Raw genomic sequence first — 26,622 nt, 5'->3', positions numbered from 1 at the left:
ACTGAGCCACCCAGGCGCCCCAAGAGTGGATATTCTTTAGATACTGTCTAGGCCTTTGCGTCATGTCTAATAGTGGTGGTGGCGTGGGGTGGGGGTGGGGGTGGGGTATGTTCCCAAGAAACTTTACTCTCTTGTCTGAAATCTGTAGAAATTTAGGGGAGACAAATTTAAGAGTTAGAAACTCTCCATTCTATGAACTGTAGGGGAAGGAAGTTAACTAATATTGCTGAGCCAAAATGTACCAAGCCCCTTCCTGTCCTACTGCATTCCACATCCTAACCTTTCCAAACAGGTAGTAGTATCTTCATTTTGCAGATAGGGAGCCGGGGCTCAGAGAGGTTGGGTAACTCACTCAAGGTCATACAGCTGATAAATACCAGAGCCCCAGAGATCCTGGTCATCTGATTCCAAGTCTAACTCCACTGTCTTGGGATGCAGCCCTTGGAAAGAGCAGTGTGGGTGGGATTGCAGGGGTGTGGTGGGGGGCGGGAGAGGACTGGGTGGCAGGGGGAGTGCCAGAATTGTGACCTTGGTTTCAGAAAGACTGGGGGGGGGGGGGTGGCAAATGTGCACCTGGGAAGTTGATCTCAAACCTCTGGGTTTGAGGTTCTTGGAGCCAGTACAGTGGGACTGAAGACCCCAAGTCTGCAGGATCTTGGCTGAGGGTTCTCAGGGGTGAAGGTTGTTAAAAGAATGCAGCCAAGTAAATTTGCAGATCTAATAGGCATTATTAAGTGACTCGTAATTCAGGCAGCAACACATCTAGCAAGTAGAAAGGCGCTCTAAGGAGCTGTACAAAAAAGGAGGATTTTATAGGAAGGAGTGTGGGGCAAGGAAGTTATTAGCAAAAGATAGGATTATTTCAGGCAAGGTCACTTTCCCTTAGGGGAAAGAGCAGGGGGTCTTACCATGCAAATTACCTCATCTTCCTTTGGCGGGGGAGGGGGGGGATGGATAGTCTGCTTGTCAGATTGGCTCACTGGTGCTGGCCTTTATTCCTGACGGTTAAAACTACATTTCTGGGGGAAGTTGAAACCACAGTTAGGTTGGTTATAAGCCCTGGTTTGGCGATGTAGCCTAGGATAAGTGACTCCATTTTGGGTCTATGATTTTTCTTTTCTTTTTTTTTAAATTTATTTTATTTTTTAAAGATTTTATTTATTTGACACAGACAGACACAGCGAGAGAGGGAACACAAGCAGGGGGAGCGGGAGAAGGAGAAGCAGGCTTCCCGCGGAGTAGGGAGCCCGATGCGGTGCTCGATCCCGCATCGGGACCTGAGCCGAAGGCAGTTGATCAACGACTGAGCCACCCAGGCACCCCAGTGGTTTTCTTTTCGACAAGGCCTTGTGGCTGGGGCCAAGGGTGGAGGTTGGAGTCCTGGACTGAGGCCCAGTTTTTAGGATCTCCAGTTCCAAGAGCTTGAGTCTGAGGGTCCTGGAGTCCAAAGGCTCCCACTGTGGGGTTCAATTCTGAGGACCCAGCTCTTAGATTCTTGGGTCTGAAAAGCCAGGATCAAGGGTTCAGTAAAACCTGAATCTTACGGGGTGGTTTTAGAAAGTTTCTGGGTCTGCAGGGGTTCGACTGAGGGTCTCATCTTGAAGGTCCCTTTTCTGGGTCTTAGGGTCCTTGGGCCCGGGAGGCCTGGGTGGGAAAGGTCCAGCTGTAAAAGTCTCAAGTCTGGCAGTCCCGGCCGAAAGTGAAAAGCCCAACATTGCAAACCTTGGTTTGGCAATCTTTGGGCCTGAGGGTTCCTGGATTTCAGGGCTCAGGACGCCCTGTCTTCGGATCTGAGGCTCTCTGGACGTGGTGGCTTAGGGTGGAATGTCCCGGGTCTGAGGCTGGATGCTGAGGGTAGCGGGTCTGCGGGCGGCTGCGAGGAGGTTGGAAACGCTGGTCGGGGGCAGCGGCGAACGGGGTAGTGTGGCGCTAGGACCCCGCGGGAGGCGGCGGCGGGAAGGGCGGCCAGTGTTGACAGCGACGGCGGCGGGGAAGTCGGCGCTAGGACCCTGCGGGCGCGGCGGGTGGCGGCAGCGCGTGGGGCGGCGCGTGTTGACAGCGGCGGCGGTAGCGGCGGCGGTGGCGGCGGCGGCGGAGCCGGGCGGCGGCGGGAGTCGGCGCCCCTGGTTCCTGCCCCTGGTGTCGAGGTGGTGGCGGACGGGTGTCCGGGGATGGCCTTCATGGAGAAGCCGCCGGCCGGCAAGGTGCTGCTGGACGACACGGTGCCGCTGACAGCAGCCATAGAGGCGAGCCAGAGCCTGCAGTCCCACACGGTGCGCGGCCCGCCGGTCGGGTGGGCGGCGCGGGGCGGCCCCGGGCCGCGAGAGGGCTTCGGGCGGCCCGGCGCTGGCCGGGCAGGGTCGCCGGGGCGGGGAGCGGGGCCGGGGGTCGGCGGCCCAGGCCGGGAGGGTAGTGCCGTGGTTGTGGCTCTGGGACAGGGGCCCCGGGGCCCAGGTGAACTCAGGTCTGCAGGGGCCGGGGGTGGGGATCGCAGTCCCGTGGGCCAAGCTGGAGGTGGGGCTCGGCGGTGCCGCTCCAGTTGTAGGAGGTGTTGGATTCCCGGGCCCACCTTGACCAGGCGGAGTAAAGGGAACATTCGGGACCCTCTCCTCCACTTCTGCCCGCCTCCAGCCTTCTCTTTGGGGCCGCTGAGTTTTACTCCCTTCAGCTGGGGATCTGAGTGGCGGCGATGTGGATGTGCCGGGCCAAAAGGAAGTATGACTTTAGAGCCTACTTGTTGAGATAGCAGAGTGTAAGCGGCTGGGGTCTGCAGCCCCCGTGGCTGGGCAGCTGCTTGGCCTAGGCGCAGGGAAATGGTGAGGGAGGCAGTCTGGGGTCCTGCTGAGGCAGGTGTATGAGTGTGCTCCTTCCCTCCTCTAACCTGTTCTTTAGTGCGCAGTGGTACCATTCATTTGAGTTTAAAATACACTGGAGTAGCATAAAGGAGTAATAGGTCCTCATAGTAAACACAGGCAGAGTTCATTTCTGTTACCTATACTGTCTTTTATGGGTCTTTAAAACCAGGATTGTTTTCATTTGCCTGTACCTTTTTTTTTTTTTTTTTTGAAAAGCACACTGTGCATTATAATTTACAAGCAATAAACCTAGGAACCAGCAGAAAAACAGGAGCTGCCAGCCAGGGGGACTTTGTTTGGGAAATAATGAATGAGGGGAGAGAGAGATTCCTTAAATTGTAATATTTTGTCAGGTCACCAAATCAGATTCGGGCTCAGAGGCTTGTTTGTTTACCATTGCAGTGTGTTTAGGATTCATCATCTGGAGGCTAAAGCCCCACAATAGCCTTCTGTTTCTCTTTTTGTTCAAGCTGTTCTGGTGACTTCAAAGAGATCTTTTATTCTGTTGTATTAAAGTGGGACTTTTTTGAACCTCAGTTTCCTCTTCCGACAGCCGTGCTTTGTAGGGTTTGGATTGTTCAAAGTGTTCATTTTCAGTTAGGAAAATGATTATATTTTTAAAAAATGTATTTTATTTTTTAGTTTATCTTTAATCCTGTTTTATAGACTTGGGAGAAGGCACTGTGTTGGACAGAATTTTTACCTTCTGTAATGTATACCTATGGGAGTATGGGTTAAAGGTTGAAATTTAGGGCAGGTGTTCAAGAATAAATTCTGCTATTAAATTAGATTTTTGACTTGACTTTTGGCAAATTTTCGGGGAGAGGGGTTGAGTCTTTTAGGTTTATTTTTTGCTGAAAGTAGAGAGATGCTTATAAATGCGCACAGATCACTTCTTCCAGGAAGCATTCCATGATGGCCGCTGCCCCAAGCCCTGTGCTCACTTGCACCTTAACCTAGATCAGTTGATGAAGGAAGCATTTCATGATGGCCACTGCCCCAAGTCCATGCTCACTTCCACCTTAACCTAGATCAGTTTATTCTGAAATTATTTCTTTAGTTTTCCTCTCCCCCAGGTTATGAGAGGAGGACAGGTGCTTAATTTTGGGTCCCAGTCCCTGGTGTCTGATAGGATTTCATATGTGTTTGTTGAATGAATAAACAAATTGCAACCTTACTTTGCCTCTTTTTTGTTTGTGTGAAACAGTAGTGGTGAGAATTGGAACAATGTGGCATCTGAAGTGCTAAGTTAAGGGGGTCAGTGCTTCAGCAAGGTAGTGAAAGATGTAATAGGATTCCATTTTTACTGCAGAGCTTTTCTTTAAGAAATAACATAATTTAGAGTAGAGAATGGGAGTCCCCATAATGATAACTGATCACAAAAGACAGTGACTCACAGGAGACCCATAGAGGCAGATGTGAATGAGTAAAAAACACTGTAGCATTGTCTTGCGCAATTTTTGACTGTTCTGTGTTCTTGTCATTTTAGCTGTAGAATTGGAGACTGGGAAATGTTGCATCAGCCCTGAACTTTATTGAGAAAATCATATGCTGATGCAGACTTTCTGGATTATTAGCCCCTTATGAGTAAGTCCCTTTAAAACAGGAACTGTTGGAAATTATTTTGGAAAGAAGTAGTTGTTAATGGTGGCAAATGGAAGAAAAGAGCATTGTTTTCTATTGGGAAAACTGAAGGTGGCTTTCCTACTTGTTAGCTGAAGGGAGGTGGTGTCCCAAAAGTCAGAGGGCAGTCCTCCCTCTGAAATGCTGAAAAATGGAAGTTGCTCCTTGTCTGTAGGATAGAAACATACAGAGAGAGTATATAGTAGACAGCCTTTGAGTTGGAAGGAGCAAGACTTTAATATAGTTTTGGGCGGACACTTGCTAGTCTGTGACATTGGTTGGGCAAGTCACAAAAAGGTTAACTTTTTGATGTGTAGTTTGATGTTGTAAAGAGGGTAATAAGAGCCTGCTCTGCCTGCCTTCCAAGGTTGTTACAAAGATCAAATGAACTAGTCTTTATGAAGTATTCGTAAAGGGCATTTCTTTCTTCTTCCATCTACTCACTCCCTGGTGAAATAACATCCAAAGCGTTAAACCGGGTAAAGTGTTCTTATTGAAAATAGCTAATTTCTATCCAGAGTTCCTTCCCTTATCAAGGTTGTTTACCTTTGGGAAACAGAATTTACAGCAGAAAATTTTAGGTTACATAGGATTTAAAATTTAGGGACTTGGAGGGGGGGAACTTCTGTGGCTTGGAAAACACAGATGCCAGGATGAAGGGGGCACAAGGTCACCACCAGAAAGGCATCAGCTAAATGATGAGAAACTGGAAGAGAGGGCACGGATTGGTAGATGATTCTGTTCCTGACTGTGGTCTGAATGATTTTATTTTCACTTTTATGGAGCACAATGAATTTGGCTTCAGGAAATACACCAGGCCTCTGCTGCAAGGAAATGAAACTTCCATAAAATCAGAAGGGACCATAGTTAGGGAGGATGCTTTCAGCCTGGGCTGGGAGGAAAGGGAAGGATTTTCCAAACAAAAGGAATTTGACTAAGAAGCCGTACAGGTGAATTGTGGGAAAGTTTGGGGGGACGAAGAGAAAACAAGGGAAATATGGATGTTCTTGGCGATGTGAAAGGGAAAACTTCTAAAAATCGATAGACTGAAAAAATGCTTACCTAGCTGAAATAGAGACCAGAGGAAACCAACAGTTTGGGAGAGGGTTGTTATCAAATATGCGTATCAGATTTTTGCTGGTCAATGTGCTATAGTGTGCTAGTGCTTCATCTCGGTTTTCTCCTTTTAAAATACTCTTCTGTGAGGTTCATCTGAATCAAGGCCCATTTACTCTGCATTTGGTGCATTTTGTTCTTGAGAAACAAAAGATAATTTTAGTGATATTTGAGGCGTAACAACATTTTTTAAATCTGGGAAAGATAATATTACATGTTGAGATCTTTACTGAAAATGCGTCTGTCTTTGACCTTTGATTTTTGGAAACTGTATTCCTGCACAGTTTATTTATTCAACAGTACTCATTAATTCGAGAAAAATGTGTTGTGTACCTACTGTGTGCCAGACACATGCTGGAGATCTGGTGGTCTGCTAGATAGCGCCTGCTTTCATTGAGCTTTTGTTCTATGGGATTCTGAGGTCTTCCATTTCCCAAGGTGTTGACAAGTCAGAGTCTTTACCTGTCATAACACAGGTGGTTTTGAAGTTCCTTTTGTGGCTTGGATTTTTGAGCCTCAGCTTTTTTAATCAGTGGCCTTTTTTATATAGTCTTTTAAACTCTATTCATATATCATCAGAATACCTATTCAAACGTGATGCCAAATTAGCAGACCTCATTGCCTTCAGAGCCTGACAGTTTAGGCAACCCAGTGCTCAATATCAGGATCTATCTGGGCTTCCTTTTGGGATGCTATTTGGAAGTTTCTTTAGAATTCCAAGTTATACTGACTACTTTAAAAAATTCCTTGAAGATATTTGCATAGGCAAATGCAGACCAAATGATAGTTCCTCATTTTATAATAAGATAATTAGTTTTCTTGAAATCTGCTTTTTTTTTTAAAGATTTTATTTATTTATTTGAGAGAGAGATGAGAGCACACACAGAGGGAGAAGTAGGCTCCTCACTGATCAGGGAGCCCAATGCAGGGCTGGGATCAGACCTCAGCTGAAGGCAGATGCTTAACCAACTGAGCCACCTAGCACCCCAAGTTTTCTTGAAATCTTATCACTTGTCTTCTACTTATATTTTTCCCCACTTGTTTTTGAAACCTGTAATGGATGGAGTTACAAAAGTCCGAGTTGGAATCTTTTAGATAATGGTAATTAGTTAATTTATTTTTATTTTTTTTTAAAGATTTTATTTATTTATTTGAGAGAGAGAGAATGAGAGATAGAGAGCACATGAGACGGGGGAAGGCAGAGGGAGAAGCAGACTCCCTGCCGAGCAGGGAGCCTGATGTGGGACTCGATCCCGGGACTCCAGGATCATGACCTGAGCTGAAGGCAGTCGCTTAACCAACTGAGCCACCCAGGCACCCTGGTAATTAGTTAATTTAGAGATTGTAAGTAAACTGTACCTATTGAAGTCAATTTTTTTGCAGCCTGATTTAGGGGCTGGTGTTTTTTTTTTTTGTTTTTTTTTTGAGAGAGAGCATGCAAGTGGGGAGGGGTAGAGGCAGAGAGAGAGAGAACCTTAAGCAGGCTTCACGCCCAGCACAGAGCCTGATCTCACAACCCCGAGATTATGACTTGAGCCGAAATCAAGAATTAGATGCTCAACTGACTGAGCCACCCAGGTGCCCCTAGGGGCTGGTGATTCTTAATCCTCATTTATCACCTCTTTTGAGGATTATCCCACTAGGAAGATTTCTTGTAGTAGGAATACAAATAAGAAGCTGGCTGTAGTTACTTGGAAGAAACATAGGATTCTGGGGCTGAAGTTTATTTTAGGAGAAAAGATCTTACGTGTTTTGCTCCTTAGGGGAATATTGTAAATATTCACCTGTGTGTATACAGCTTCCATGTATTTGTGATCTTAATGAGATTGTTCAAAATATAGATTGTTGATTGATGGTCTAAGTGGGTTCATTTGGGCCAACCAGAAGAAACCTGTTTTCTACTGAGGCAGATAGTGGTTCCTTTTCAAGCTGCTGGAGGTTTCTAAGCAGCTTCACATGAAATGAGGCTCCTTTATGTCCCAGCTTTTGGCATCCTGAAAACAGGAGAGCTGAACTTGAATATTGTTTTAGAACTCAGAAGTGCTCGAGTGCTTGCGGGTGTTGTAGAAGAGAGAGTAATAGTTTTTTTTCCATTGTTTTTCCCCTGATATTGGAAGTCATCCTTGTCAGTGACTTCTTTTACAAGTCAGGTGCACATCGTAGGGGAAATTAAGGTATGACTGTCATCAGAGGAGATGACAGAGCCCTTCATTTTCACTTTGAAAATTTTGACTAAGGACTAAAGGACAAGCACTTTATCTGGGGTAAATATGTGGACCTCTGGAGGGGAAGAGTGTGTAGATTGACCATTTAGTCTCCAGCTGATCTTGTTGACTACCAAATTTGGGGTGAGTCTGGCCATTTCCAGCTGAAGATCAAACTGTCAAGTACTTTCTCCTGCTTACTAAGAGTACATTTTTACTATTGTCTTCAGATAATTGAGTAGTTATTTTTTGGTTAAGAAGGTATTCCTATTAGTATAATATTAGTTTGGGGAACCCATTGCAAGAGGAGTCTTCGAGAAATTTTTTTTTTTAAAGATTTTATTTATTTATTCATGAGAGACAGAGAGAGAGAGGGAGACAGAGAGAGAAGCAGAGGGAGAAGCAGGCTCCCAAGGAGCAGGGAGCCCGATGTGGGACTCGATCCCAGGACCCTGGGATCATGACCTGAGCCGAAGGCAGACGCTTAACCATCTGAGCCACCCAGGCGCCCTAGAAATTTTTTTTTTTTAGTAACAGCTTTATATATAACTCACATACTGTACAATTTACCCATTGACTAAACAAGTCAATATAAATATATTCACAGAGTTGTGTACTTATCTCCATAATCAGTTTTAAAATTTTATGTATTTATTTTAGAGAGAGAGAGAGAAAGAGCAGTGGGGGGAAGGGCAGCAGGAGAGGGAGAGAGAATCCTCAAGCAGACTCCCCGCTCAGCCCAGAGCCTAACCCGGGGCTCAATCCCAGGACCCTGAGATCATGATCTGAGCCTGAATCAGGAGCTGGCTGCTTAACTGACTGAGGCACCCAGCCCCCCCCCCTTTTTAAAGAATAATTTATTTATCATAATCAATTTTGGAACATTTTCATTACCCTGAAAGGAAGCCCCATACCGTTTAGCCATCACCCTGGGAAGTTTATAACATTGCAATATGCTAAACTCAGGACAGATTCTTAGCACAAGTTCTTTACCTCTCTGGGTTTACCTCCTTTCACAATCTTATCAGAGAGACAAATTCTCCATAAATGCTCATACACATGTTTCGATAACCTCCTAGAACCTCCCCGGCCTGAAGCCTGCTCTTAGGCAGTGAATCTTAGGGTAAGAATCACTGCTGAAGGGTTTTCGAACTGCGAACTTGGAGAAGAAGCATGCATCTAAACAGTTCACCTTGCTGCCATATGAACCCTGCTTTCAGGAAGCTGTGGATTTGGAACAATAGATGAATTTTGTCCTGTTGGTGTGAAAGAGTTATTCTGGGTTGCACCTTGCTGAGTGCATTGAGCTGTAGGTGCCCAGATGACTTATTAGAGGAGCCCAGCGGGAGGGCAGAGGGCTCTGTGCTGGAGAACAGGGTGTTTGCGCCCTGGCCAGCTCTCTGTTTATGACATCTCAACAAGGTTGCCCGCATTTCTTTGGTGTGGCTCCTCAGAAACTGGTCGTTTCTCCTCAGTTCAGTTGAGGCTGTTTTGGGGTGATGGCAGGAGGCAGTGAATAGAGTGTTGGTATGGGACAAACCTGGGTCTAAAATGCTGGAACTGTTTCGGAGGTGGAAAGGGAAAGCAGGGTTGTTCCGCAGGCCTTCCTTAGAGGCTGCCCTTTGCCCAGGTGACAGGTGACTGGTGGGCGGACACGTGGTGCACTTTAGTCCTGCAGAGGGAAATGGAGCCTGAAGCAGGCCTATTCACACCACACCGCTAGCCTGGCCGGCACGACTGCTCTCACTGTCCCACCAGAGCATAGGGAAGGGCTGGCTGACACATTGCCGTGCTCTAGGCATCTCTGCGTGTGACCCTGTAGATACCACACTCTCTAACAGCCTTCCTCCGTTCTTCACTCCATGCTGCTTCTCGAGCTCCGACGGGCACTGTGGTCGGTGCTGGGGATGCGGTGGTAAGCAGGCCCGACTCCAGGAGCTCTGAGGCTACTGAGCATCTGAGCAAGCAGGACACACCTCTGTCCCTTCCTATTCCTTAAATGGTAAGGGGCATATGGGCAGCTTGTTCTGCCTCTGTCCCTGTCTTGCTCTTTGAAGTACCCCCCCCAAATCCAGCCCTTGCTGTCTATATATTATTACTTTGATTCCATTTCAAACTAGCTCATTCCCTAGCTTATAGATAGTAAGCATTCAATAAATGTTTGTTGAGTAAGTGGATTTGTTGTATGATTACAGTTGTCTGAGCTGCAACTTGGGGAATCCTTCCTGTGGACAGCTACTTTACCAAGCTGGATATGCTTTTCTTTATTTAAAAACATTTTTTTTAAAGGATTTTATTTATTCATTTGAGAGAGACAGAGCACAAGCAAGGGGAGTGGCAGGCAGAGGGAAAAGCAGACTCCCCGCTGGGCAGGGAACCCAAAGTGGGGCTCGATCCCAGGACCTGGAGATCATGACCTGAGCTGGAGGCAGACGCTTAACTGACTGAGCCACCCAGGCGCCCCATGAAGCTGGATATGCTTTTCCTTCCTCTGAAATTCCCATTCAGCTTTATTGGTTCCAGATGTGCAAGAATTTTACATACCTGTTCTTTCTTCTTCTTCTTCTTTTTTTTTAAAGATTTATTTATTTATTTTAGAGAGAGAGAGTGTGCACATGCCGGGGGGGAGGGGCAGAGGGAGAGAGAATCTCAAGCAGAGCCAGTGCTGAGCGTGGAGCCTGACGCAGGGCTCAATCTCACAACCCTGAGATCATGACCTGAGCCGAAACCAAGAGTCGATGCTTAACCAACTGTGCCACCCAGGTGCCCCCATACCTGTTGTTTCTTACTACTTTGTTTTCTATTTAATAATCTCTCCCTCCCACACATGTGAAAGTGTAAGGCGGAAACAGAGGGACAATACCTTAGTGACGTTGGACAAATGGTTTAATCTCTCCAGCCGGTTTCTTTGTAAAGTGTGGATGGTAAGATTAGTGCTGCTATGAGGGTTAACCGAGCTCACACAGGAACATTCTAACCAGAGCTCAACACGTAAGTATCAGCTGTTTTGATGTAGTGTATTACCTCTGTATTTGCCAGAACGCTAGTAACTTTTTAGGTACTAGTACTTGCTGGGCACTCAGGTATGCTCAACGGAAAAAGGAGAATTGTTTATTTAAAAGTTTGTCTCACTGTCAGCCATGACTGCTTTGCTAACAAATGGCAAAAAAGAGACCAGTGACATGTCAAAGAGCAACTCCCCTGCCGCCTTTTTCTCTTTCATTCTGAAGGAATCTGTTTTGATCCCCCGAGCTCCGGGGGATGCAGCACGGGGTCCCCTTCTGGGGCCGGCCACTGAACTGGCAGATGGGTTCCCAGAGGCCAGGCCTGAAGGGAGGCGGGCCCCTGGCAAATGCCCGTTTCAGCTCTTCACATCCCAGGTTTTGTTTGTCACCAAAATCGGTGTATGCACATTTGACCTCCAGCAGCGGGGTGAGAAAGTAAAATAGAAAGCCCTCTGCTTTGTTCTTTCCCCTGCCAAGTAGACCATGCCAACTGACATTTGTAAGGGGGTGGGCTGGGGGGCAGCTGACATCTTCAGAACGCCGCTTCTTGAGAAACGCTCTTCTATTCCGGAGAGCCCCGCTGAGTTCCTTTCCCCTAAGTGCCGCGCACCAGTAGGCAGCCTGTGGGCACAGACACCAGGTTTGGGTGCCTTTCACTCTGAAGCACAGAGCTTCTTCCTTATCTGAAATCCTCTATGGTGTTGGGAACCTTAGCAAGCACCCGAGGAGTCTCCTGTGAGCTGGGCACTGGGCCGTGTATTAAGATAAAAAGACGAATGAAGCAGGGAACTTATATCCCGGTAGAGGTGGCAGACGTATAAACCAAGGGTGAAGTAAGGTGTTGAAAGTGCCAGCCCACCTGGGAGCCAAGAGGGGGCAGTGGGAGTGGCTCCAGCCACCCAGGTCCTTCCTGGGGCTTTGGGCTGAACAGCCTCTCAGAGAACAGCTTCTAGATCAGTACTCCCCAGGCTTTTGAACTTGCAAACTCCTTTCATAGTACTTCTGAATGGTAAAAAAAAAAAAAAAAAAAAACCTTCTGGAAGTGATTTTGAATTAAAAAAATATTTTATTCAGATCAGTACATTATTAAAAATTATATTAATGTTTGGGATCTGAATTACACTGTTTTTTGAAATATGAGAGGCAGTGAGAATTGTGATAAGGTGAATACAGCTTACAGCACTGATAATGAGTGTCTTCAATTTGCAGAATTACCAATTTTATGATGGTTCTCACTTCTCATATTTCTCATGAACTCACTTAACTCATATTTTACCATTGGCATTCCTAATAAAGCCTATCTTTAGTCATGGTACATTAATGGATGTAAATGAAACCATGTATGACTCAGAGCAAAATCAATTAAAAAGCTACGTAGTGGCCAAAACCATGATAAACCAAATAAACCATGAACACACTCATCTGATTTTTATGACTGGTCCCATGTTTCTTGTGTGTTCACTTGGAGGCTCTTAGTCTGTTCTGGGTTAAAGGGAGAAAATTTATATATATATTTTTAAAGATTTTATTTAGTTGTCAGAGCACGCACAAACAGAGGGAATGGCAGGAAGAGGGAGAAGCAGGCTTCCCGCTGAGCAGGGAGCCCGATGCGGGACTCGACCCTAGGACCCTGGGATCATGACCTGAGCTGAAGGCAAATGCTTAACCAGTTGAGCCACCCAGGGGTCCCAAAGGGAGAAAATATTTAAATAATTGTTTTATTGATGTATTTTTTAAAAAGTAGAAACATACAAGCCTTGTAGCCTTTAACACGTAAAGCCTTCCAGAGACTCTAGTTGTTCATCCTATTCTAAACCATTACTAACTCACCATAAGGATCTCAGTTTAAAATACTAATGAATGACTAGCTATGTTCTCTGAGGCTAGGTTGCATTTGCAGACTTCAGTTCATTCAGCAGATACTGCTGTGAGCATGCCCCTTGTTCTTGGCACTGTGCTAGGCACTTGGGGTGCACATCGGAGCAAGACAGATGTGGTCCCTGCCTTTGTTTGTCTGTTCATTCCAAAAGGATCTGTCATGGAGGATTCTGGCGTGGGGTAAAAGATGGGGAAGGGAGATTGGGGCCAGCCGTGGGGCCCCTTAGAGGCCAGGCTCAAGTTTCTGAATAGCAGTGAGGGACTTGAGTGGATATGTAGCATGTGGAAGTGGTATTTTAGAAAACTTAATTTGCTGGCGGTGTGTAGGGGTCCGTGAAAATCGTGAAGGGAGGGAAAAAGAGAGTCCAGAGTGGTAGTGAAGCAGTGGGCTTAGAAAGGCCACATCAGGGGTGCCTGGGTGGCTTAGTCGGTTAAGTGTCTGCCTTCGGCTCAGGTCATGATCCCAGGGTCCTGGGATTGAGCCCTGCATCGGGCTCCCTGCTCAGCAGAGAGCCTGCTTCTTCCTCTCCCTCTCCCTGCCACTCTGCCTTCTTGTGATCTCTATCTCTCTGTCAAGTAAATTAAAAAAAAAAAAGAAAGGCCACATGAGGTCAGTGGCACAGGGGAGAGAAGGACTGGAGAGAGGGAGGAATGCAACAGAGAAGTCTGCTAAGTAGAGGCCGTAAGGGAAACAAAGGCACCAGAAATGATTAGAGAAACAGTCCTGGTCTTCCCAGGAAGATCGTGAGTCTGAGTTTGGTTCTAGAAAGTTCGGGCAATACTGAAGAGGCAGTGGCACTTGCCATGATAACAGCTGGCATTGTTTAAGCACTTAGTACGGGTGGGGCCCAGCCCTGTGGTAAGTTCTCTATGTTACTTATCTCATTTCCTAAGTTGGACAAATGCCGGCCCCCCTTGTAACCACTGTAACATTTTCATCTCCAGATACTTCCTTGAGGCCTCTTTGCAGTCAGTATCCTTCCTCTGATCCCTGGCAGCTGCTGGTCTGCTTTCCGTTACTGTCATTTCACCTTTTCTAAAGTGTTATATATAAATGGCATCTTATAGGGTATAATGGTTTGCGTCTGGCTTCTTTCACTTAGCGTAAAGCTTTGAGAGTCTTTCACGTTGTCGCATGTTTCTTTTTATTGCCCAGTAGTATTTCACTGTTTGTTACGCATTCATTAGCTGGTTGACATTTGGGTTGTTTCCACTTAGGGGCTGTTGTGAATAGAGCTTCTATGAGCACTGGGTACCAGTCTTTGTGTGGACGTACTTTCATTTCTCCTGGGCAAATACCTAGGAATGGAATTGCTTAGTGATATGGTAAGCGTATATTTAACTTTAAAAACGAAATTGGCCGAACTCTTCTAGATTCTTACCTGATTCTTGTGGCAACTCTGGATTGAGTTCACTGTTATCTCCATTTTTCAGTTGGAAGAAAATGAGGTGCTGAGAGGGTAAGTAACTTGCTCCAGGCCATAGAGCTGGGGGCAGCAGAATGGCTTGTAGGCCAGTGGACATTGAGCCATCGCTGGCCTGATCTATTATTAGGGCCTGCAGAGCAGTGGACCTGTTTGATGGCCCCACGAAGCCCAGGCCTGGACGAGGGTGAGTTAGGGGCCCTCCCCTGAGCCATAGAACCAGACACTAATTTGGGTTGCCATTTTCTCAGTTCTCCCATCCTGGCTGCAGAGGGGTGGACTTATGTGCAGTGGAGGCTTTAGGGCAATGCTGTCTAACGGAAATATAATGCAAACCACGTATGTAATTTTAAGTTTTCTCATAGCCACATTAGAAAAGTAAAAAGGAACAGGTGAAATGAATTTAAATAATCTGTTCCTAACCCAATATATCCAGAATATTATTTCAGTAGATAATCACTATAAAAACTATTACTGTGTTTTATGTTCTTTATGTCATACAAAGTTTTTGAAATCTGGTGTGCATTTTACAATTACAGCATACCTCGGTTGGGACTAGGCACATTTCAGGTGCATGATAGCTCCATCCTGCTTGTGCCTACTGTACTGGGCAGCCCAGATACAGACATTAAAAATAATATCCAGATGTGCGGTTGCTAATATGGAGATTCATCTTATTTTAAGTGAGGGGAGAAAAGCAAGTCATAACATACTGTGTTTAGTGTGCTCATGTTTTCATAAATATCTAATGTTTATATCTGCAAACAACCTATAACTCTACTGGCCAGTGGCTACAGTTAGCCACTTAGACTACTTACATTTAGTAAAATTAAATAAAACTTAAACTTCAGTCTCTCAGTCTGTGGCCACTGTGTTGGACGTCACAGCCTTAGGTCAGTGCTCTCTCCAGACTGCTGAGCCGCGTGAGAAGAGCTGAGCGGGACCTGCCCGTCCTGCAGCCAGTTGGGCTTTGTGACCGTTGAGACCCAGAGCCTTCATGGTTTCTGACAGAGTAAAGCCCAGGACAGAGGTGCAGCTGTTGTTGGAGTTTTAACAGGAGCATAGTGTGGAAACAGAACGGCCTAGTCAAAGACTCTGTTCCCTTCTGGGACAACTGAAGTTAACCACCATTCACATTGCTGGGTGCTCACTCCAGAAGCCTGATGTCCACTTGAGGCACGTTCATCTAAAAATGTTCCCCTCTGCTGCTTTAGAGCCTGCCTCATGTTCATGGGGGGGCTTATTTAACCTTGGGAAGAGAAAAGAATTTTCCCACTTGTACACAGCTTCTGTGCGGTGCCTGATGACATTCAGCCCGAAGTTTGTGAGCGTGCAAGAGGGGGCAGTTTGCTGAGCGCCAAGGTCTCCCAGTCAGGAGACTGGGCCGGGAGGTGTGTCAAGAGCTCTGCGACTGTTTCTTACTCCTCTTACCCAGGCCTGAGTCCCCGTGGTCCGCAGTCTGCCCCTCACTCTCTCTGGGCTCTTCCTCACTTGAGGAACTGGTTCTGCCTGTTTAGCTGACCTCTCCAGCAAAATGAGGGGTGTCTGATGTGTAAGCATTCTGCCTCAGGCCGCATAGGGTAGGAAGTGCTGTGCCCTGGGTCAGACAGGCCTTGGGTAGAGTCCATTCTCCTGACTTCCTAGCTGAGTGCCCTTGTTTAAAGCACCTGCCCTCTCTGAAAAGTGGGGTTCTTGTGAAAGAGATATAGTGACATGTACCTCCAAGCACTGTGGGGAGTTGGGATAAGCTGAGGAACAGGAGTTAAGTGCTCCACGAACGTAGCGGTTACTACCTTCAGCTCTGAAGAGGTCGACGGCAGTGTGGTGTGTAGAGTCATTGACATGGTTATGATTGAAACTAGCATCTCAGGAGGACACAGGGATTCTATTAGGAGAGGCAGAGTAAATTTATGTGCAGTCAGCCCTCCCTCATTCTTCGTGATGCTGAGCAGTTCTACCCCGTTGAAACCACCAGGGACTTCCCTAGCTTGACTTCCCCATAGTTTCAAGCTCCTTTCCCACCAAATATTTTACCACCCCGGATACTAATAGAAGAGTTAGTTATTTTGACTTTCATCTTCTGTTTTTCCAATCTCTCCACAGTAAAAGTGCTGGTGAGTCATAAAATGACTAAAAGTTCCCTCGCCAAAGGAAAAAAGATGAGAGCTTGCATTTGTCGTTGATAATGTAGTGTGCTCTTATCCGAGCTCAGATCATCTCAGTGCTTATCACTCAAGATTCTTTGTTTGAAAGTAGCATGTTTTAAATTACATGTATAGCAAACCAAGGAACTTTTGGAAAAATTGTTTTTCCTGATTAGGAAAGTAAAATATGCTCATTGAGGATAACCTAAAAAATATGAAAAAAATAGCTAAGAGAATTTAAACCACCCATAATCTCACCCCAGAGATAGCTGCTGTTAACATTTGTTGTGGTTCCCTCTTCTTATCAATGTTATCACTGTTTTTTATCCTTTTAGAATATTTGACATTATAGCATACACATTGTCCTGTGTAATGAAAAATAATTTTAATACACCATTCTAAAGGCTTGCATATTCTTCCACTACATGATTATACCATAAACAACATAACCATTCTCTTGTTGTTGATATCCGGGGTTTTTTAGGGTGAGGTTTTTTACTTAGCTTCCTTAAAAGTGGATATAGAAGGGGTTCCTGGCTGGCTCAGTTGGTGGAGCATTGACTCTTTTTTTTTTTTTTTTTTTTTTAAAGATTTTATTTATTTATTTGACAGAGAGAGACACAGCGAGAGCAGGAACGCAAGCAGGGGGAGTGGGAGAGGGAGAAGCAGGCTTCCCGCAAAGCGGGGAGCCCGATGTGGGACTCGATCCCAGGACCCTGGGACCATGACCCGAGCCGAAGGCAGACGCCCAACGACTCTTGATCTCGGGGTTGTGGGTTTGAGTCCCACGTTGGGTGTAGAGATTACTTAAAAATAAAATCTTTCTTTTTTTTCAGAGATTTTATGTATTTATTTTGACAGAGAGAGAACACAAGCAGGGGGAGCACCAGGCAGAGGGAGAGGGAGAAGCAGGCTCTAAGCTGAGTAGGGAGCCCGACACAGGGCTCGATCCTAGGACCCTGGGATCATGACCTGAGCCGAAGGAAGGTGCTTAACTGACTGAGCCACTCAGGCGCCCCTTAAGAATAAAATCTTAAAAACAAATAAATAGGTAAATAAATAAATGTGGGCATAGAAGCTGGGACAAGAGCTGGAGTAATGGTGCTTGCTGTCAGAAATCAGAGACTGATACAATTATTTCCTGTGTTCAAAGGGAATGGCTGCTTTTTGTTGTTCCCTTGGTGCTCCTGACAGTGCTGTGGCCATCTCCTGGGCTTGCTGATTAGGGTCCGTACACACCTTGTGTTTCCTATTTCTTAGCAGAAAAGAAAACTAAGTTCCAAAGCTGGCCTCTGTGCTGGGTGCTGTAAGTATACGATCTCATCTAATACTTACTGCCATCCTGTTGGAAAGGTATGATTTTGCAGATAATAAACTGAAGCTCAGAGGCTCAGCAGAGTTAGGTCACAAAACTAGTAAGTGGCGGCTGGGCTTTGAATTGGGTCTCTGTGACTGGAAAGCAAGGCCCTCTCCCCCTGGGGACTTGCGGTGGTGGCATGGGGGAGGGGCGCACAGTGTGGCTGATCAGCACATCAGCCTCCAGAAGGCTTTGGGGCCCTGGCACAGGGTGGTAGGCAGAGAAGTGGTCCCAGGAGGAGGAACACTTCCTTCCTAGCTGGTACTCAGGTTGGTACCAGCTGAGGGCGGGAGCGTTGAGGAGTTGGCCACCCTCAGATACCAGAGTCCCCACAAACATCATTATTTCCAACCAGATCGGAGTTTGTGTGTTTACTGTCTTTTCTAGCCAGCCAGCTAAATAGTGGTTCTCGGAGGTTATGTTCACTGCGTCTGTTTCTACACTTTTAGGGCATCGGCCCAAGAAATTTGAGGATTATTGGAGGTTATATTTATTACTATTTGAGCCCGAGATTTTTGAGGGTTTTCTCCCCTTTGCTTTGATGTAAGATGGATTCCCATCTTAGCAAATTATATAATTTGCTTTGGCGTCATTTAAGGGTCCTTGTACTACAGAATGCCATAGGAACTGCTGTTTAAAATGCCACGTTTGGGGCGCCTGGGTGGCTCAGTTGTTAAGTGTCTGCCTTTGGCTCAGGTCATGATCCCAGGGTCCTGGGATTGAGCCCCACCTCGGGCTCCCTGCTCAGTGGGAAGCCTGCTTCTCCCTCTCCCGCCTCCCCTGCTTATGTTCCCTCTCTCACTGGATCTCTGTCTGTCAATAAATAAATAAAATCTTTAAAAAAAAATAAATAAAATGCCACGTTCATTCTCTAGTCATGTCTGCGGCTGAAAGGATTTTTGAGCCCTGCTTTGCAGTGTTTCTCCTAGCTGAAACATCGGCTGGCTATCTTTGAAGTTGGCGTGGAGACCAGCTCCCGCAGCAGGGCAGGAGACTGTCTGGCAGAGGAGAGCTTGGACTTCAAAAGGCCTGGAGAAGGAAGAAGCATGCTCAATAAGGCGGTGGCACCTCACTGCAGGCATCAAAGCACGTTTATGATGTGTTCCTTGCCCCTTCTGGGAACACAGAGTAGAAACTGGAGAACTTTGCATAAAGGTGAAGCACACAGTTCTAGGATTCAGTTTAGATTCAATTGGCTTCACTCACCTGCCCGAATTTAGGATGAGATAGTGGTGATTCTTCATATGCCTTTTTTTTTTTTAAAGATTTTATTTATTTATTAGAGAGAGAGCGTGCTGGTGCAAACAAATGGTGGGTGGGTGAGGGAGAGGGAGAAGCCAGTGGAGCGGGGAGCCCGATGCAAGGCTTGATCCCAGGACCTAGAGATCATGACCCCAGCTGAAGGCAGACACTTAACCGACTGAGCCACCCAGGCTCCCCCCTTCAAATGCCTTTTAAAACCCTAATGCTTTCATTGCTTTGGTGGCAGGTTTTGCACATTATTGGAGTGCACAGCAATGAGAATATAACATAGGTACATTTCAGCACTGAAAATCTGCAAATGAAACAATAAGTAATGAATATTTAGCAGAGTAAGGAGTAATCATTAATTCTAGGTGAAATATTAAGACTTATAAGCAGACAGGCAGGTTGCTGATGAGCTAAGCAGAAGTCCTGCAACTGAGAATTTCCTCGGAGACCTTGTTGTCCTTCCGGATGATGTTGCCCACAACCCGTGAGGTGTGGCTCTTGTGCTGTGTGATACCAGGGGTTTGAATATTGAGTTTATAAACGGATGATAAATCAGGGCTAGGAAGATCCATGGAGCCTTTCTTTTTTTTTTAATTATTTTTTATTATTTAAGTAGAGTTGACATAGAACTCAGAGCATGAGAGGGGGGTGGAGGAGCAGAGATAGAGAGAGAAGCAGAATCCCTGCTGAGCAGGGAGCCTGATGCAGGGCTCGATCTCAGGACCCTGGGATCATGACCTGAGCCGAAGGCAGATGCTTAACTGACTGAGCCACCCAGGCACCCTGTGACCTATTTATTTCATAACTGGAAGTTTGTACATCTTTTTTTTTCTTTAAAGATAAGTGTACTCTTTTTTTTTTTTTAAGATTTTATTTATTTATTTGACAGAGAGAGAGACACAGCGAGAGAGGGAACACAAGCAGGGGCAGTGGGAGAGGGAGAAGCAGGCTTCCCCCTGAGCAGGGAGCCCAATGTGGGGCTTGATCCCAAGACCCTGGGATCATGACCTGAGCCGAAGGCAGTCGCTTAACAGCTGAGCCACCCAGGTGCCCCAAATTTGTACATCTTAATCCCCTTCACCTATTTCACCCATGCCCCCACCCCCCATGGAGATTTTCTTGAGCATGCTGTTTGACTTTTCCTAGATGTAGGTACACATGAAAAAGCAACATGCTTCCTCCTTCCCAAAGGAGCAATACAAAGAAATATGTGATTCTAGCCCTTGAAGAACTTAATTCAGTTGGAAAGAGTCCCTCCTCTCCCCAGACATAGGTAGACATAGGACAGAAATAGCAGTAACATGATTAAACAGCTGACATTCCCAGGTGTTGACTCTAGAACAGAGAAAGAGGGGAGGCAGTAAGGGATGTTTAGGATACACAGAGTCTGACTGAGGAGAGGAGGGTTTGAGGAGAAGGAAGGGTTAGAACACTTTGGTTGGGTGATAGCAGAACATGGAAGCTAGGCTAAGGAGTTGGGTTTTATTCTGTGGCCAGTGGGAGCCCTGGAAGGTTCCTGAGTAGGGAAATAGGATGATGTTGGATGTCCAGCAAGTTCACGCATGCTCAGCGTTCTTTGCAGGCCTTACTATGAAGGGAAAGTGCCAGGAGGAAGTGGGTTTGGGAATGAACCCAAGAGAGTGGTGTGGCTAGCCGGAGACCGGGCCTCCTACCCCAGAGCTACCACTTTCTAGTAAGGCATTTGCCCTTTCAGAGACTCCTTGTCCCCAGCTGCAAAATGAGGGTAATGGTTCCCATCGGCAAGGAGGGGTGAGGGTGGGGATGGAGGAGGCTGTGAGGTTTGGTGGGTGCTTGGGTCATTTGTTTCCTTCCTCTCTTGAGAGGGTTTTTATTTTTACAGTGTAAAGCTGTTTCCTCTTTAAGAGGTTTAGAACCGTGGTTCTCACCCCTGGCTGCACATTAGAATCACCTGGGGAGCTTTTAGGACCTACTAATGCCTGTGTTTCAGCCAGACAAGTTAAATCAGAATCTCTAGGCGGGAGGGTCGAACCATTAGTATCCTTTTTTTTTTTTTTTTTTTTTTAAGTTTTCTAGGTGATTATAGAATGCAGCAGGGTTGGGACCCTCTGCTTTAGAGGTGATGATGTGGGAACACGGACAGGTAAAATATCTCCAAACAGTTGCTCTCATCTCTCTGTACTTTGAGTCTCTGAGTAAATCTGATCTCTCTGCCAAAAGGGAAGGATGAAGAATTATGTGGGTTAATCTAGTTTGAAGGTTTGCTTAAGTTTTGGTTTTAGCTCCTTTAACACGTTTTTCCCCCCAAAGTGATCTGTGTTTGTAGCCTCATTAATGTCATTTGGGGCCAGACAGATTCAAAATAAGTTTTCCTCCTTAGTTTTTCCTACAATTTCATCAAACCAAGGCATCTTTGAATATCAGCTGTTGTGCAGGGAAATCTTAAATACCTCTCTGAAAACTCAGGAAACAAAATGCCAGTGAGGATGCTTACTTGGAAAATGGCCTGTGTTGGAAGCATTAAGGAACAGTTGTGGAAATGACAACCCCAACCCTGCCCCCCTTCCCCCAGGATTGGAGTCAGTAGGTCAACATCATTAGAAATGAACCACCTGAGTTCCACCATCTAGTGAGGACTCTCATCTTTCAGGACTGCAGAAAGAGCTCAGAGCGCCCCAGGTCCCCGAGGGTTGCCAGTCATACCTGGCAGGTGGGAAGGTCTGGGGAATCAGGTACTTGGGTTGCACTTCCCACTCAGCTGCTTCCTAGTCGTGCCACCTTGGACAGCTCACTCAGTTTAGCTGAGCTGAGATCTACCCTCTAGGTTAATGTGAGCATTGAAAGAGAAGCATTGAGTAAAGGGCTTAGCAAAATTCCTGGCACAGGATCGGTGCTCACTTCTCTTTAACCTCACTTAAGTCAGAAATTCTGTGGTCCTGGGGCCTTTCCAGTTGGAAGAACTTCTGCACCAGACCATACTGACTAGCCAAAACGCTAGGGCTTGACAGGGTGGCCACCCTGCCCCATCAAGATAAAGGGTGTGGTGGTGTGAGGAGGGGCAAGAAGAAGGCCCTTTGAGGAAGTGGCGGCAGATAGTGGGTTTTGGGGGCAGGTGTAGATCCGTGTGACTCAGGCTGCGCTACAGAGTTCTTAGCTTTCCCTTTTTGCCTGACAGGCCTTGCTGGTTTGTCGTCTCTCTGATACACACTGCAGTTTCCATTGCACATCAGAGATGGTGGGGCAGATGGGAATGGTTCCCTGGAGGATTCTGGGCTGCTGACTGCAGCTCAGGAGGAAGAGGCCTGACTTCAAATGTTGGGTTTCTGCTAGTCCCTGGGGCTTTAACAAGAGCTACCACCGGTTGCCAGCAATGGACAGCTGTGCTGTGTTTACTGTACAAACTGGAGATTTGAGGTAAACTATTTCCTTTTGGTCAAGTGGAAGGTGGTATTAAGCAAACTAAAAAAAATTCAAATGTTTTATAGTTAGGGACCAACTTGTGTTATTGAACTGGAATAAAAATATTTCTGAGCAGGCGTGCCTGTCTGGCTCAGTCGGTAGAGCAACTCTTGATCTTGGGGTTGTGAGTCTGAGCCCCATGTTGGGGGTAGAGTTTACTTAAAATATTTTTGAATGACGTCACCTTATATTCCCCAGTGTCTTTCTGTATCTGTTGCCAGATGGCAGATGGGACTTGGGGACCACAGGGAAGCCTTAATGGGTCCTAATGTGTTTTTACACAATGGGTGATGCTTTCAGGCACCCACTTAGTTACCCACTGGTAACTAAGCAAAGTCTAGGTGGACACAAGTGTGTTACAAGTGGTGTTGTATATGAGGTACCAGTGGGCTACAGCCAAGGGCAGATGATGACAGAGGTAACCCCCAACACCACCCTGTAACCCAGGCCTCCATGGACTGGGATGACTGGTTTATTGATGCACCTGAACCTGGGTTTCTCAACCTTGGCACTAATGACATTCGGTGCCAGGTAGTTCTTTGTTGGGGGGTGGGGGTGGGCTGTGCTGTGCATTGTAGGTGTTTAGCATCGTCCCTGACCTCTATCTACTGGATGCCAGTAGCACTCCCCCGCCCCTTGTGACAACCAAAGATGTCTCCAGACATTGCTAAATGTCATTTGGGTCAGAATCACCCTCTTTGGAAATCACTGGCCTAAATTTAAAGAATGTCTTGGCACAAACTTTAATGAGGATGTCATTTTGGCTATCACAGTCTGACATCATGACCCAGGTATTATCTTGCAGTTACTGCTTCCCTCTGCCAAATGCTTTTCCCAGTCATTATTGTGTGCCATTTTATAGACAAGGTTTTTTTTTTTAAGACAATATAATAATCATAATCAATAATAACCAACTTTATAGGGTATCAGTGAAGGGACTTCAGGAATACCTTAGCAAGACTGTTAGCCTGATAGTGCTGGGATCCTGGAGTAGAGACAACTCTAGAGGCATATGGAAGACTAGAACACATAATGATTACTGTCAGTTGTGGGGAGGGGAGAAGAATAAAGGGTGAAGAGCATATATAAAGGAATACAATGAGAAGATGTTTGCCAATTGAATAGTGTAGACATAACCTATTCTGGCACAAATATACATTCAGGAAGTTCTGAATTTTATTAAGTAAACTCTACCCTCAGTGTGGGTCTAAACTCACGACCCTGAGATCAAGAGTCACATGTTTATAGACAAGTTTTTAAAAAAAATCTAAATTGGGTGTCTACAGAAGGAAGGAATGAAGTCAGACTGTACTTTTCTTGTTCAAACTTACACCGCAGCATGAAAGAAGTACAGGGATTGGAACGTTATGGGTGCTTTAGTGGATGTTTACTACTGGCAGCAACGTCTTCAGAAAGCACAGTCCTGAACTTTAAACTCAACGTATGTAAAGCGAGACAGCCGTGTTTATTCAGTACCTACCAAGTGCCCAACACTGAACCGGAATTTTTGAAATTAATGTTATTCTTCTTATAAATCATAGTGAAATAATAGATGCTAGAAGTGATTTTTGAGAATTAACATTTTCCCCCAATTTTAGGCATCAAAAAAGCTTGTCGATGTGTAGTTGTTTGAAGTACTCAATTATATGTGCTAATTTCAGCTTGCCTCTAAGAATGTAACAGCCCAGAAAATTTGCCAGTAAGACAACCCTGGAAAAAAGAAAATTTCCAACCTAAAGGATTGATCCCCCAAATTTAAGAATGTCAGAGGTTTTTAGCATTTTATCTGTATGTATTCAGAAATAATTGCATTAGCATATTGCTTAAGAGATTTACCATACTACACAAATCAGTCTTAAAATATTTATTTTATAACCCCATATGAACCCAACTAAGCATAGCGCCAGGTACTCAGTTGATTCACTCATAATTGAGTGGATATTGTTGAATTACCATCCTTAACATATTCCTAAGGAGGCGGGAACTCCTGCTATGAGAACTTTATCAACTTTTCTTAAATAAACAGAATGGAAATGAATGATAGTGCACTAAGATCTATTTTAAAATCCAGTCTCCAGGTTAACAATGCTTATTTGGCTTTGTTTTCTAAATCCCCTATTTAAATGAGAATTCAGTAGAAAGGATTTGTTGAATACTGTGTTGGTAAGCATTTGTTGAGTAGTGACTGTTGGCAATGCCTAAATCATACCACCCAAAGATACTAAAACAGTTCTGAGCATTTGAGGAAAGAATGTCAACATTCTTATATGATTTAATCTATACCTTCATCATGACTCCCTGTATATATAGACAGAAGGCTGGACTAGGTCTGGGTTTCCTGCTTACCTGTTAGTAAGAATTACCTGGGGAGGCTGTTAACACATCTAATTCCTAGGGTTCTATCCTAGAGATTCTGATTCAGCGTTTCTGGTACAAAGCCTGAGAATGTGTATTTTTAATACCCTCTCCTCTCCCTCCTCCTTAGGAACAGAGAGATGTTAATGATCAGGCAGGTGGGGGGGGAGTCTCTGGATTTGGTTTCTCTGGAAAATGCCATCACTGCCTCTCTATTCTACCCTTTCACTTGCTTTCTTAATCATGGCCTTCTCTAGCTGATGATGCATATAGAATGCAAACTTTGAACACTGAAAATCGTGGATCTTAAATCTTCTGATTGCTACCACACCTTGTTTTGAATGCCTAAGTTCAGATTTTTTATTTTAGGTAATTATAGATTTACATGCAGTTGTAGGAAATAATGCAGAGAGATCCCATATGTCCATTCCCCAGTTTGTTTCAATGGTACTGTCTTGTAAAACTGTAGTTCAGTAGCACAACCAGTACATTGACATTGATACAGTCAAGATACAGAACATTCCCATCAATCCAAGCATCCCTCAGGCTGGGGTGGATGGCTGATGCACTACAGAAATTTATTTTTCACAGTTCCAGATGATGAGAGTCTGAGATCAGGGTGCCAGCATGGTTGCCTTCTGGGGAGGGTCCTCTTCCTGGTTCATAGCTGGTACCTTCTCAGAGTATCTTCGTGGTGGAAGGGGCAAGGGATCCTTCTGGGGCCTCCTTTATTTGGCAGTAATTCCATTCATGAGAGTTCATTCCCATGACCTAAGAACTTCCCACAGGCCCTACTTCCTAATACCATCATCTTTGGGTGTTAGTATTCAACATGAATTTTGGGGGGACACAAACATTCAAAGCATAGCACCTCACTTTGCCATTCTATAGCCACACCTGCTTCCCCCCACACCCTCCTAATCCAGCCTTAACTCTTACAACCACTAATTTGTTCTCCATAGCTATCATTTTGTCATTTCATGAATGTCAATATAAATGGAGTCAAATAGTTTATAATCTTTTGGGATTGGCTTTTTCACTCAGCATAACTCTGGAGATTCATCCTAGTTGTTGTGTGAACCAGTAGTTTATTCCTTTTTGTTTCTGAGTGTTGTTCCATGATATGGATGTAGCAAAGTTTAACCATTCACCTGTTTATGGACATCTGGCTTGTTTCTATTTTTGGACTGTTACTAATAAAGCTGCTATGAGTTCGTGTACAAGTTTTGTGTGAACATAAATGCTCATTTCTCTGGGGTAATGCCCAGGAGTACAATTGCTGGGTCATATGATAGCTGCATGTTTAATCTCTTAAGAAACTGTTAAGTTGTATTCCAGAGTGACTGTACCATTTTACATTCCCACTGGCAATATATGTGTGATCCAGTTTCTCTGTATCCTAGCCAGCATTTGGTATTATTTTTTGTTTGTTTTAGTCATTGTGGTAGGTGTATAGTACTCTCTCATTGTGGTCGTCTTTTTTTTATATAAAGATTTTATTTATTTGTTTGAGAGAGAGAGATTGAGAGCACAAGATGGGGGAGGGTCAGAGGGAGAAGCAAACTCCCCACTGAGCAGGGAGCCCGATGCGGGACTCGATCCAGAGACTCCAGGATCATGACCTGAGCCGAAGGCAGTTGCTTAGAAATGGGTTTGCCCATTTCTTCTTTCAGTTCCATCAGTTTTTGCCTCTCATATTTTACAGCTCTGGTGTTTGGTATATACACATTTAAGATTGCTTTGTCTTGCTGGTAGATTACTGTTTTATCTCGATGTAATATCCTCTGTCTCTAGTACTTTTCTTTGCTCTGAAGTCTACTTTATCTGATATTTTCACTTAGTTTTGATTCTCTGATTTGGGTGTCTTATAACTGAGGCTCTCCCTCCCCCCCCCCCCCGTCTTTTTTAGGAGTACATCATTCGGGTGCAAAGAGGAATTTCTGTAGAAAACAGTTGGCAGGTAAGCTTTTTT

The 26,622-nt window shown here is 45.3% G+C and overlaps 1 protein-coding gene across 14 annotated transcripts in view; it reads left to right on the top strand.

Moving 5' to 3' along the window:
• Positions 1-2,054: 2,054 nt before the first annotated feature.
• The window catches only part of PXK (PX domain containing serine/threonine kinase like), a 75,507-nt gene continuing 50,939 nt past the window's right edge, over positions 2,055-26,622 (top strand). For 13 of the 14 annotated variants that reach the window (XM_028110345.2, XM_028110344.2, XM_028110359.2 and 10 more), the window contains exons 1-2: positions 2,055-2,273; positions 26,560-26,610. In XM_028110345.2, the coding sequence (XP_027966146.1) occupies positions 2,172-2,273; positions 26,560-26,610 (153 nt within the window). In that variant the 5' untranslated portion in view covers positions 2,055-2,171. Of the gene's footprint in view, positions 2,274-22,199; positions 22,251-26,559; positions 26,611-26,622 lie in introns of those variants that run through there. The other variant, XM_028110355.2, reaches the window with a different exon arrangement.

Source organism: Eumetopias jubatus, unplaced genomic scaffold (assembly GCF_037043125.1).
Source record: "Eumetopias jubatus isolate StellerSeaLion01/CBP00866 unplaced genomic scaffold, mEumJub1_p1.0 scaffold_1, whole genome shotgun sequence".
Taxonomy (NCBI): Eukaryota; Metazoa; Chordata; class Mammalia; order Carnivora; family Otariidae; genus Eumetopias; species Eumetopias jubatus.
The sequence above is the reverse complement of the archived record's forward strand: the minus strand, read 5'-3'. Positions and strand labels throughout refer to the sequence as shown.